Source organism: Amblyraja radiata, chromosome 8, assembly GCF_010909765.2.
Source record: "Amblyraja radiata isolate CabotCenter1 chromosome 8, sAmbRad1.1.pri, whole genome shotgun sequence".
NCBI classification, from domain to species: domain Eukaryota; kingdom Metazoa; phylum Chordata; class Chondrichthyes; order Rajiformes; family Rajidae; genus Amblyraja; species Amblyraja radiata.
The window spans coordinates 23,431,055-23,443,286 of NC_045963.1; the positions used below are offsets into that span (position 1 = coordinate 23,431,055).

Genomic DNA, 12,232 nt, shown 5'->3' on the forward strand with positions numbered 1-12,232 from the left:
GACTGCCTGATGACAGCTGGGAAGAAACTGTCGCTGAATCTGGAGGTGTGCGTTTTCACACTTCTGTACCTTTTGCCTGATGGGCGAGGGGAGAAGAGGGAGTGGCCGGGGTGCATGTATCATGTTTATTTGCAAGCACAAATATGTTTTGTGGTTGGAACCATTATATATGTAAAACACTGAGACAACATTGTCCTTTCAGTCAACTTGGTTGCTAAAATGTTTAAGCCTGAATCCTACCATCTTTCCAAAGATGTGTGTGTGTATTTGGATTTGTGAATACGATCCAAAGATGGGGGAATTTAAAGTTATCCACTGCAACAAAGTACGAACTCTGTTCTCTAGACACTGATCTCATGCCCCTACCATTCACACCTCCCCGCCTCCACAACTCACCTGCTTCCACCTCAGCCACTGATCCAAGCCCACAAGTCTGAAGAAGGGTCTTGACCCAACCCGCAACATCACTCATTCCTTCTCTCCAGAGATGCTGCCTGGCCCGCTGAGTTACTCCAGCTTTTTGTGTCCATCTTCGGTTTAAACCCAGCATCTGCAGTTCTTCCCTTCACACCTTTCCCCTTTCCCTTCTCTGGTGTTCTGCTTGATCTCAAACCCACATTCTATTTCACACAACTAAGGGAGAAGTGGGTGCACATCCAAGTCAGGCACAAAGAGAAAATGGAGGGGGGGGGGGTGTTGCTTGCAGGTTAGTTACCTGAAATTGAAGAATTCAATGTTCATACCATTGCATTGCAAGCTACCAACGTGGAATATGAAGTACCGTTCCTCCAGTTTGCATGTGGCCTCACGATGAAAGTAGAGGAGGCCCAGGACAGAAAGATTGTTATGGGAATGGGAAGTGGGGTTAAAATGGCTAGCAAACAGGAGATTCAGCAGGCCTAGGCAGACAGAGAGCAAGTGTTCGGTGAAATGTAGCACAAATATTATTTGAGATCGCAGAAAGCTGGGGAAAGAGGATGTGAGTGCCCTCTTACATGAACCACAGAGATTAGGATGCAGATAAAGCTGCGCAGCGGTAATTGCTGCTTTACAGCGCTAGAGACCTCGGGTTTAGCTCTGATCTTGGGTGCTGTCTGTACGGAGTTTGTACGTTCTCCCTGTGACTGTGGGTTTTCTCCGGGTGCACTGGTTTCCTCCCACACAGATGTGCAGGTTTGTAGGTTAGTTGGCTTCGGTAAAATTGTACATTCATTCAGAGTTTGTGGAAGCTGTGAACAGCTTATAGTTGATCACCTTGCAGCAAAGCATTTCACATTCCCATAACCCACTCCCATCTTTTCTAATGTTTTTACTCCTGGTGTGTTTATCCCTGATCATAGCTTCTAATCTCCAATTAAAAATAATATTCCTTGTATCTGAAACTTTATTATCTTGATACTTTTATCACTGTGCCCGCTTCAATCGAATCTGTCTGCAATCTTCTCCATTCCAGAGCATTCACACTAGCCAGATTTGTTGCTGACCTTTCTGCAGTTTATGCTGCTTATTCAAAGCCTCAAATCTGGTGAAAACTCCACTGTTATCATGGCCTCGATGTTAATCCTCCCGTAATGAACAGGTGGCCAGAGGATTTAAGGCTTGAAAAAGGAGGATTGTGTTGGTTTCTGTTTTTAAGGTGGCAGATTTTGAGCTGTGTGAACATACTGTTTGAACAAGGTTGCCCCACTTCACCTCCTCCCATTGGGTTTTCAGTCAATCAATTCGGACAGCATGTGCTGAGTATGGTGGTGATAACCAGTTTCTATTATTAGTAACATTGTGACCCAAGACTAGAGAGGATTTGTCATGCTACCCCAGAACTTTTACCCCAACCCTTAAGTAAAGTGTTTTTAATAAAGACCACAAGTCTGCACAGACTGTTGTAAACCATGTTTTTGGTGCTGTTTAGATTCCCTTCAATATATGTTCGAAATTGCATCAGCCCATTTTTCATATAACATATTTCTACACTCTCACTTCTACATCTACAAGGGGTTGTTGACCAGGAGTGAGGTGGGGGGCGCATGGAGTGGGGATTGGTGATCGAGGGGTATAGTTGATGGTTAGTGCTGGCTTTGGGGGTCAAGGAATGGGTTAATTGTTGGTGGGGTGGTGGTTAGTAACGAAAGTGCTGGGAGTTGGTGTCCGGGGTAGGATAATGGATGGGGTCAGCCATCGGGGTAGAGTCAGTGGTCTAAGATGCGACTGGCAGTCAGGCAGAGGAGTGACCCTCACACCGAGTCCACACTTACTAATGTTCACCGGTACACCAGTTCTAGGTTATAAGGTCATAAGATCATAGGTGATAGGAGAATTAGGCCATCGGCCCATCAAGTCTACTCCGCCATTCAATCATGGCTGATCTATATCTCCCTCCTAACCCATTCTCCTGCCTTCTCTCCATAACCCCTGACACCTGGACTCATCAAGAATTTATCTATCTCTGCCTTAAATATATCCATTGAGATATCCAATTATCCATGGATGTGGAGGCTGTCAGCTTCGATTCAGTATCAGACTGGATATGAGGTCAGGTAAAGTTTACAAGCATGGGGAGTTGACGTTCTGCAACCGGCATACTGTGGGGTCGTGAAGGAGTGCCAGGAGAGTGAATTACTGCAAGGAGGTTTGCTTGTGTCAGGCTCCTGGTGCCTGCATGGTACCTCCTCGGGGAGGTTCCCTTTACGTGGCTTTGAAGCTTGTTCGCAGGTGCTGTGAATGCGTGTTTCTGCACTCATGACCTGCAATTAGATTGGGCGTACATCAGTTCATGAAGGTTCAGCAAAAATCACATACACATGTATATTCCTGATTTTTAAATACGCTTTATTTTTCAGACCAATTGTATTGTGCAGCACAAGAAAGCACGATGTTATGTGATGCAATTTCCAGGCGGTTATATCAACAGTTTAGTCTGTGTATGATCCTTCTACGGGTGTACTAACAGACACAAAGTGTTAAATTTTATACTAGATTTGGCAAACATAAGAACTACTGATTGAATGTTGGGAAATCATCTTACTGAATGTGGTAGCTGTTTCAAGGACAGGAGCCAAGTTGCACCCAGCAATGTCACAATAAAGTAATCAAAATGGGTCCTAACTATCACACCTTGTACCAGAATGGTACCATCTCCTTTCATTTGTACTCTATTTCTCTATTAATATGAAACAAATTTGTTTACCCCTTTTTAACTGTAGGCGACCACTAGGTTGATAGTTTTATAACAATTCCCGCTGCTGATGACATTAGAATCTATGAAGAAATAGGCCAAAAAATATTTATTATAAAAAAAAATTGTGATGTACAGTCTAATTATCTGGGAACACCTTTCCGAAGTGGCTTAACATGGAATGCAGTGTTATCAGTGCCCAGCAGACTGAGATGGGCACAGGTTCTTGATCACACCCACATCTCAAGTAAATAATATATCCTGTTTTAACCTTCCTCTTACATGCCAGATATTCTAGGATTTGCTAGGAAAATAAAATAGAAATTGCAACAAGTAAAGGAGCAGAAATTCACATATTTCGGGCATTAAAATTAGGATTTTTGTTCATTGAACAGAAATTTACAGGACAATTGCTGTTTACGCCCACTGTACATTGACTTCCGAAGAGACCTAGGGTGGAAGTGGATTCATGAACCTAAGGGCTACGATGCCAACTTCTGTGCAGGGGCCTGTCCTTACTTGTGGAGCTCAGATACTCAACACAGTCAGGTAAGTACTATCTGTGGCTGCACGATCATATTAACACCATTATGTTGAACAGTTTGAATGTTCTGATTTTTTTAACTATACTTTTAACTGCACGTGCCATTTATCTTGCTCTATTTATTGTGCTGGGAAACAGCAACATGGTGTTGCTTCTTACGGGAAAGAGGAATGGTTGGACAATTGCCCCAATGCAAGTATGCAGAGACATAGAACTATACAGCATGGAAACAGGCCCTACAAATCAACTTGTCTATGCCAACCAAATTGCTTAACCCAGCTAGTCACACTTACCTGCACTTGAGCCATATTCCTCCAAAGATAAGACACAAAAAGCTGAAGTTAATCAGCGGGACAGGCAGCATCTCTGGAGTGAGGGAATGGATGACGTTTCGGGTCAAGACTCTTCATCAGAAGGGTCTTCTTCGACCCAAAACGTCACCCATTCCTTCTCTCCAGAGATGCTGACTGCCCCGCTAAGTTACTCCAGCATTTTGTGTCTATGGTTTAAACCAGCATCTGCAGTTCCTTCCTGCACCTTATTCATCCAACCTTTCCTGTCCATGCATCTGATTTTGAATCTGAGTATAGGAGCAAAGTCCTTCTGCATTTGTACAAGGCCCTGATGAGACCACTCTGGAGTATTGTGTGCAGTTTTGGTCTCCTACTTTGAGGAAGTACATTCTTGCTATTGAGGGAGTGCAACATAGGTTAATTCCCGGGATGGCAGAATTGTAATATGATGAAAGAATGGAACGACTGGGCTTGTATCCACTGGAATTTAGAAGAATGAGGGGATTTTATCGAAACATAAAATTATTAAGGGATTGGACAAGCTAGATGCAGGAAACATGTTCCCGATGTTGGAGGAGTCCTGAACCAAGGGCCACAGTTTAAGAATATGGGGTAGGCCATTTAGAACTGAGATGAGGAAAAAACTTTTCACCCAGAGTGTTGTGAATTTGTGGAATTATCTGCCTCAGAAGGCAGTGGAGGCCGACTCACTGGATGCATTCAAACGAGAGTTAGATAGAGCTCTTAGGGCTAGTGGAATCAAGGGATATGGGGAGAAGGCAGGAATGGGGTACTGATTGTGGATGATCAGCCATGATCACATTGAATGGCTCGAAGGGCTGAATGGCCTACTCCTGTACCTATTTTCTATGTATTTATGTAAAATGCTGGAATAACTCAATGGAACAGGCAGCATCTCTGGAGAGAAGGAATGGGTGACGTTTCAGGTCAAGACCCATTTTCATACTGATGTCAGGGATGAGTGGGACAGAGATAGAATGCAGTCGGAGTCAGTAAGACTGGTGGGAGAACTGGGAAGGGCAGGGGATGGAGAGAGAGGGAAAGCAAGGGCTATTTGAAGTTAGAGAAGTCAATGTTCATACCGCTGGGGTGTAAGCTACCCAAGCGAAATATGAGGTGCTGTTCCTCCAATTTGCGCGGGGCCTCACTGACAATGGAGGAGGCCCAGGACAGAAAGGTCAGATTGGGAATGGGAGGGGGATGGCGTGAATTCGCAGCTTTATCCTGCGTTACTTAATCCAAGGGCGAGCGAACGTGCGGACAGACGGACGAAAGCAACGATCATAGAGTGGAATAGATGACATTTCGGGTCGAGATCCTTCTTCAGACTGAGTCAGGGGAAAGAGGAACAAGAGATATAGACGGTGCTAAGGACAAATGAATGGAAGATATGCCTATATCTCCCGTTTCCCTTTCCCTTGACTGTCAGTCTGAAGAAGGGTCGACCCGAAATGGCATCTATTCCACTCTATGATCATTGCTTTCGTCTGTCAGAGAGAGAGAGAGAGAGAGAGATGCAAGAAAGCAGCAATGACATATAATACACAATAACCTATATTATGAATACACAATAAACAAGTTATGCATTCTTGTGCTCTTACATGGGGATGACCGCACATAAAAAATCCCCCCCCCCTTCCTTCCCAACCTCAGCCTCACGGACCTGAGAGTACTCCTAGTTCCTAAAACCCATTTGCATTACTGGTTCCCGTCTAATACCATCTAACTTGGTCTTGCCCCAATTTAGGACTTCAACGTTTGGATCAATCGTATCCTTTTCTACTTCTATTATAAAACTAACAGAATTATGGCCACTGGTCCCAAAGTGCTCCCCCATTAACACTTCAGTCACCTCCCCTCCCAAGAGGAGATCAAGATTTGTCCCTGCTCTAGTTGGGTCATCCAGATATCAATAAAGCATTTTTTTTCCTGAACGCAACTTAACAAATGTTACCCCATCCAAGCTCAGAGAACTGTGACAGTTCCAGTTAATATTAGGAAAGTTAAAATGCCACACTATTATAACCATATTATTCTTGCAGCTATCTGTGAAATTCCTACGTATTTGCTCCCTGAACTTTCAATTACCACTGAGAGCCTATTGTACAATCCCATCAAAGTGAGCAACCCATTCTTATTTCTCAATTCCACCCATTTAGCCTCACTAGACAATCCCCTGGGAATATCTTCTCTATGTGCCGCTGTGTTGTTCTGCTTCAACAAAGAAAAAACAAATCCCCTTCTTCCCTTGCCTCCACTTCCAGTCCTCCTGTAGCATTTATATCCCAGCACATTGAACTGACTATCCCTCCTTCAGCTACAATTTAGTAATAGCTAAAATATCCCAGTTCCATGTTGCTATCGATGCACTGAGTTCACCTGCCTTACCTGCCAGGCCTATTGTAGTAAAATCAGATTAAACCATCAGACTTCCTTTGTTCCCTGCCATGCTTCTCTTATCTTGTCAACTTAAATTGCTCTCTTTAAGTTCCGTCTTTGCCCTAGCCTTCACATCTGTCTCACCACTGCTTTATGTCCCAGCCTCCTGCCAAACTAGTATAAACCCTCGCGAGTAGTAGAAGCAAATCTCCCTGCCACAATATTGGTCCCCCTCCAGTCCAGGTGCAACCTATCCCTCTTGTACAGGTCACCTCTGTAGTGCAGTCTAAACTAGGGGGCATAGGTTTAAGGTGCAAAGGGACATCTTTTTCACACAGTGAGGGGTTGTGAGGGAAAGAGCTGGCAGAAAAAGTGGGGGTGGCTGATAAAATTACACCATTTAAAAGATACTTGGACACCTACATGGGAGGATTTGGAGGGATATAGGTCAGGTAAGTTGGACTAGTTCAGTTGGACAACTTGGTGGGCATGGATGAGTTGGTCTGAAGGGCCTGTTTACGTGCTGTATGGCTTTGTGAGCACATTGAAGTGCTGAATAATAGAGCATTTGAGTGCAGTCAGCACATTATACAAAGCTTGTTTAATGAAATTTGAGTTGTAAAAAAAACGTAACAGGAGATGTATCAGGGCCTTTCTTAATCCCTAGGAGACAGTCAAAATATTTACAGATGCCAAAGGTGGCAAACTGTTATAATGGCAACACTTCACACATTGCAATGGAATTATATTAAGTACTTTCACTGCCATCTGGACCCACTAATTGGGTTGATTGCTCTTTAAAAATCAAATCACTTTTTCACTGTAAAAATGTTTCTGTGATGTTGCTTTGTGAAATAGAAAAGCACAAAACAATACACTTTTGCCTATTGAAATGAGCAATGCTCATGCAACAGCACCTTTCTCCCAGTATGGTGGTGTTTGTTTAAGACATTTCTCAAGTGACCATTTACTCTTTCAGTCCTATATACTGTAAACTTCCTACCAGAATGACCACAGGCCATATGACTTTTTTTCTGAAAGATTACTTGGCAGACTAAATGATGTTTTCTTTATTTCAGATACTTGGCCTGTACAACAATATCAACCCCGAAGGCTCCCCTTCCCCTTGCTGCGTTTCTCAAGACCTGGAGCCCCTCACCATCCTCTACTACATTGGCAAAAATCCCAAAATTGAACACCTCTCGAATATGATTGTTAAGTCTTGCAAATGCAGCTAAGAACGATTACATCCCTTGAAAATCCCAGGCTCATCAGTGTTAAACAAAAGAACAATACACGGTACTAGTTTGAACTATTTGGAAACTTTTTTTTCGTTTAACTACCAACAGAAACAAATGGAATAAAAAATGTACATTGAAGGCTTTATTTCTATCCTTCATCTACTATTTTAGTGTGATAGATGAGACACAGAACCTTTAATTTTTAAAAAATAAAACACTGGAAGAATTGTAAGTGTTAATATGTGAAATAAAATGAGTCCCACTTAGTGGAAATGTTGTACAGGTCCCGTGCCTTACTTGATCTCTTGTGTATTGTTATGCAGTTGGCATCCTATATACCCCTTTCTTTGGGCACGTATAATCAAATGTATTGCTGGTAAGTTCATTAAGGGGATGTGTTATTGGGTCAATGTGGCTGGAAAGGATAAGAAAATTTGAAATCAATGTAAATGGTCAAATATCATATTGGCTTGGAATGCTGGCAGTAAGCGTTTGGGCCTAAACATGAGAATTGATAGGAGAAAGTAGGAAGGCCAGGTGGAACACTTAAAATCAAAATCTTGAGATTCTTATCGGAGAAATGTCTTCACGGTGAAGAATTTCTGGCTAGAAAAAGATTTGAATAATTTGGTGAGAAGGCTAACAGTTGGGGTTAATTTTTCAAAACAGAAGTTCAGACAATGCTTTTTCTCTCTCTTTCTCAGTAGTTTCAACCACATATTAACCTCAAAAATGTAGTGGTACAGAGTCTTACTCAATAAGTGCTGTTGGGGTATTAAGCTGCAGCAATCAGATGTGGTTGATGGAGAATGCTCCAAATTTCCCAACTATTAAAGTCAATGGCTAGTAGATCCAGGTGGCAGATATTTTTCTCATTAAATAATTGTACATCTATTTTTATATACTACTTTGCCAATATGATTCCAAAGTTCGCCAGTTCTGGCGAATCTGACCTTGTGTTTACAAATCTTCGTGCAAAATTGTGATGCCCCTTTTGCAGTGCAGGTCAGAAGTGCAGAGGTCAGCATTCACAGTTTGTGAGACTTGTAATATTGTGGGCCTCTATTTTTAATATCTGAAATACTGGCTAAGTATTAACTCAGGTTCAGTGATCTTTTTGCCATCTCTTCAATAATCTGGGCTCCTGTTGAGCAAGACCACACAACAGGAGCAGATTCCTCCAAATCCAGGGCAAATGTATTTGCAAAAACAAATGCAGAGCACAGATATATCTGTTTTCATTGAGTTTTCAGTTTCTTGGGTTCTGTATTTAAACTTCATCATTAAAAGCAGTTCATGAAATGCACTTGCTCCCGCATACCGAAATGAAGGTGTGCAAAATAACACTCGTTTTCTCCTTTCTCCAAATTGTTCATCGACCTATATACAAAATTTCAACTCTGATTCTTCGTTAATTTCTGTTTTCAAATCTATCAGTGTGATGCTTTATTGTTGCCAGTTTAATTATGAGTGAACAATTAGCAAACACAAAACTGAAATGTGTACAGTATTGTTAAAAAATAAAGAAAATAGAACAACAATATGAAAGTGATGCTTCTGTTTACACCGAGGTTAAAACGTTTTATCTATAAGGGCAGCCGAGCAGGCTTCTCTGAGCAGGCACCCATTCTGTTTCAGGCTGGAAACAGGTCAATAGTAATGATACCAGGATTGTGCCTTTTTAATCATGTTACACTAGGGATGCTGTAAGATGCTGCAACATGGAATAAGAGCATGTGAATGAATCTGTGTCTGCAGTTCTTCAAGTGGTATTCATTTTAAGCGGAGACCAACTATTTTTTCCACAGAACTAAAATTATTAGGGTTCATTAATCCATTAAAACCCCATGTCTTATCATCATTAATATAGTTCCTTCATGTGCTTTATGAACACTGGGATGCATCCATTTTCCCCAAGAGCTTCATTACTTTCTTTTGTTGTACGACCTCAGAAGTTTAAGTAATAGTGCTGGATTCTTTTGTAGTGCTCTGCTGGTAGAAGAAGCATGTGTGGTCGGAGCTGTAGCTGAAAGTTGGAGAAGCACAGATCTCTCCTCCCCATCCCATAGGAATATTACTTCCTGAGCAGGAGATCCATGTTTTAATCCTGCTCCACAAAGTCCACAGGATTTCTGAATTTGTTGCCTTTGTGTCTGTGGCCACCTGATATTGTCTCCTCAGCAGGATGCTACTTAAATCTTAGTCAAGAAACAGCATTATAACCAGCAACATGATTATGAGATGACTAACTTGAAATAAAGGCTCTGAATGGCTGGTGCAGACAAAGTCATGGGTTCAGTAGTCATTGTTTTAGGAAAAAAGGCAAGGAAATTGATCAAATTTTCAAGACAAATCAATGCAGGCAAGATTGACTTCCTTCTGCATAGTATGATAGCTGTCCAGAGAGCTATCTACTCTCTGCACAGCTCCAGTAATAGTCCTGGTGGGTGACTCCAGTATGGTGCAGGAACAGCAGGAAAACAGCCTGTATATCTATAATCATAGCATCTCACAGCTGAGGAGGGCAGGAATATCCAAGTGCTCGAGTTTATTTAGTTGGAGAATTATAAAAAGTCAATGTAATCAAACTGTAAGCTCTTTTTTACTTCCAATGTATTTTAATTGTGAAAAACTATTTTAAATATTAATTTCAAAAGTATTCTGTTATTATACTCTGGGAATATCCCACTGTTGTGACTATTTCCATTCATATCTTAAGTGCAAAGTAAATATAAGGTCACTCGAAAAATATGCAAGAAACTCTGTGCTGAAATTTCACAAGTTAACTCATGGAAATAACAGTGACCTTTGACAACTTCCTTAAGATATACAGTGGAAAATATGCTGATGTAGTTGTACAAATAAAATAAATATCCAGATTCCCTTCATTACTTCTTATGACTCACTGATGTGGATAGGGCATTCATTTAAAAATCCCTGTGCCTGCAGTGCTCATCATACCAGATGATAAAACCATGTTAACTATTTTATAACACTGCCTATTCGTTTTAGATCTTTTCCCCTATGATTTACATTGTTCATTGAGATATAAAGAGTAAATCATTTTAAAGGGTCCGTGCCTTCAAACAAAAAGTAGCTGGCAAAATGTCTTTCATTTGGCAAGTGTGAAGACTCATACATCATCTTCATTATTGTAATATTGCCTGCAATGATACATTTTGGCTGGATTTACATGTATGAGGTAATTGCATCATGTGTTTCAGACAAATGACAAAAAAATGTTTGCCAAATACGTTTTTCATGAAGACAGTGGGCTGAACTTAGTTCTCATTTAACACTTTTTAAAGATCAGTTAAAATTCACAAACCATGCATTGTGGATAAATACGTGGAAACCGCTTCTGACATTGAAGATGCCAGTTGCAAGCACTTTTGTCAGGGATAACCTATCTTTAACTCTCTGAGTGTCATTCATTGTGGATGGTGTGAGGGTCTCTATATATGAATGGCATAATTTTTCTTTTAATTCTTATTGAAAGAGATAGGATGCCAGAATGTCAAACTATGCGTGACTGCGCTGGACGCAGGCAAATGTTAAATGCTTTTTTTAAATAGAATCTAAGACCTATCTGTATTTTGCTCAGTAAATGCTTCTGCTGATTTTTTTCTTTGCCCCATTAGGATGAAGTTTATTTTCCTCAGGATTGCACTGATACTATTAAGCTTTCTCTTGTAATGCTGAAGTCCTTGAATCTATTGTTTTTTTTTAAAACTGTACACTTATTCTTGGTCCTTAGTAAATGTTGGACATTTTATGATCTTATCACTTGGGTGGGAGGGTGGCTGATTTTTCCTTACTTTATCTTAAAAACGTACATTTTGGTCAAACATACATATTTGTTGGCTAATTACTATGTATTTTAACACATGGTATATCTGTGAAGCCTGCAAATCTTGTGGTGCTCTAGTGGTTAAATAAATTATTTCGGTTTCACATTTTTTGGCGTTCCTTGACTTATTGTAGAAAGTATTTCACAGATAATATAGCAGCCTAGGATATAAAACGTTCTTACTCAGTTTACGAGGGAGATCATAATTCAGGGGACCTGTTAGCTGAAAACTGGGCTAGAATACACATTAAATTCCATTTTACCACTGCTCTCAAAGACTGTTATGGTTGGAAAAGGCAAAATTAATACATAGAGTATATTTTAGTTAAACATTTTGAAGCTGAACATAATTTATCATTGAAGAATGATCCCTTGATTTGCATTAAATGGATGTAATGGCTAATTACCAATGACAACAGACCCTTCAAAGAAATAATGGGAAGATCCTCATACAGTATATTTTTGCTGTATTTATGAGCAGTCCCCAGAATAGCTCAGCAAGAGCAGTTAATGTATTTTTATTAAAATAAGGCAAATATAAAAACATTTGTGACTTTTTCAATTGTTGGTGCTTGACAGGCTAATTATATTGGTTAAAGCAATGACTGGTCTGAAAAATGGATCAAATGTTTCGCTTTGGTATAATTGACAGACGGGTATGTAGCAGGTGGGACCCACCATGATAATAATGCCAAGATAAGAAAGACATGGAAGTGACAGATGTGCGAATGT

General features: G+C 40.7%; 1 protein-coding gene across 1 annotated transcript in view; it reads left to right on the forward strand.

Annotated features, from left to right (window-relative positions):
* Nucleotides 1-11,374, forward strand: part of tgfb2 (transforming growth factor beta 2) — an 82,727-nt gene extending 71,353 nt beyond the window's left edge. Inside the window, exons 6-7 of the mRNA XM_033025371.1 lie at nt 3,568-3,721; nt 7,489-11,374. Of these exons, the coding sequence (XP_032881262.1) occupies nt 3,568-3,721; nt 7,489-7,647 (313 nt within the window). The 3' untranslated portion in view covers nt 7,648-11,374. The remainder of the gene's footprint in view (nt 1-3,567; nt 3,722-7,488) is intronic.
* The last annotated feature ends 858 nt before the right edge of the window (nt 11,375-12,232 follow it).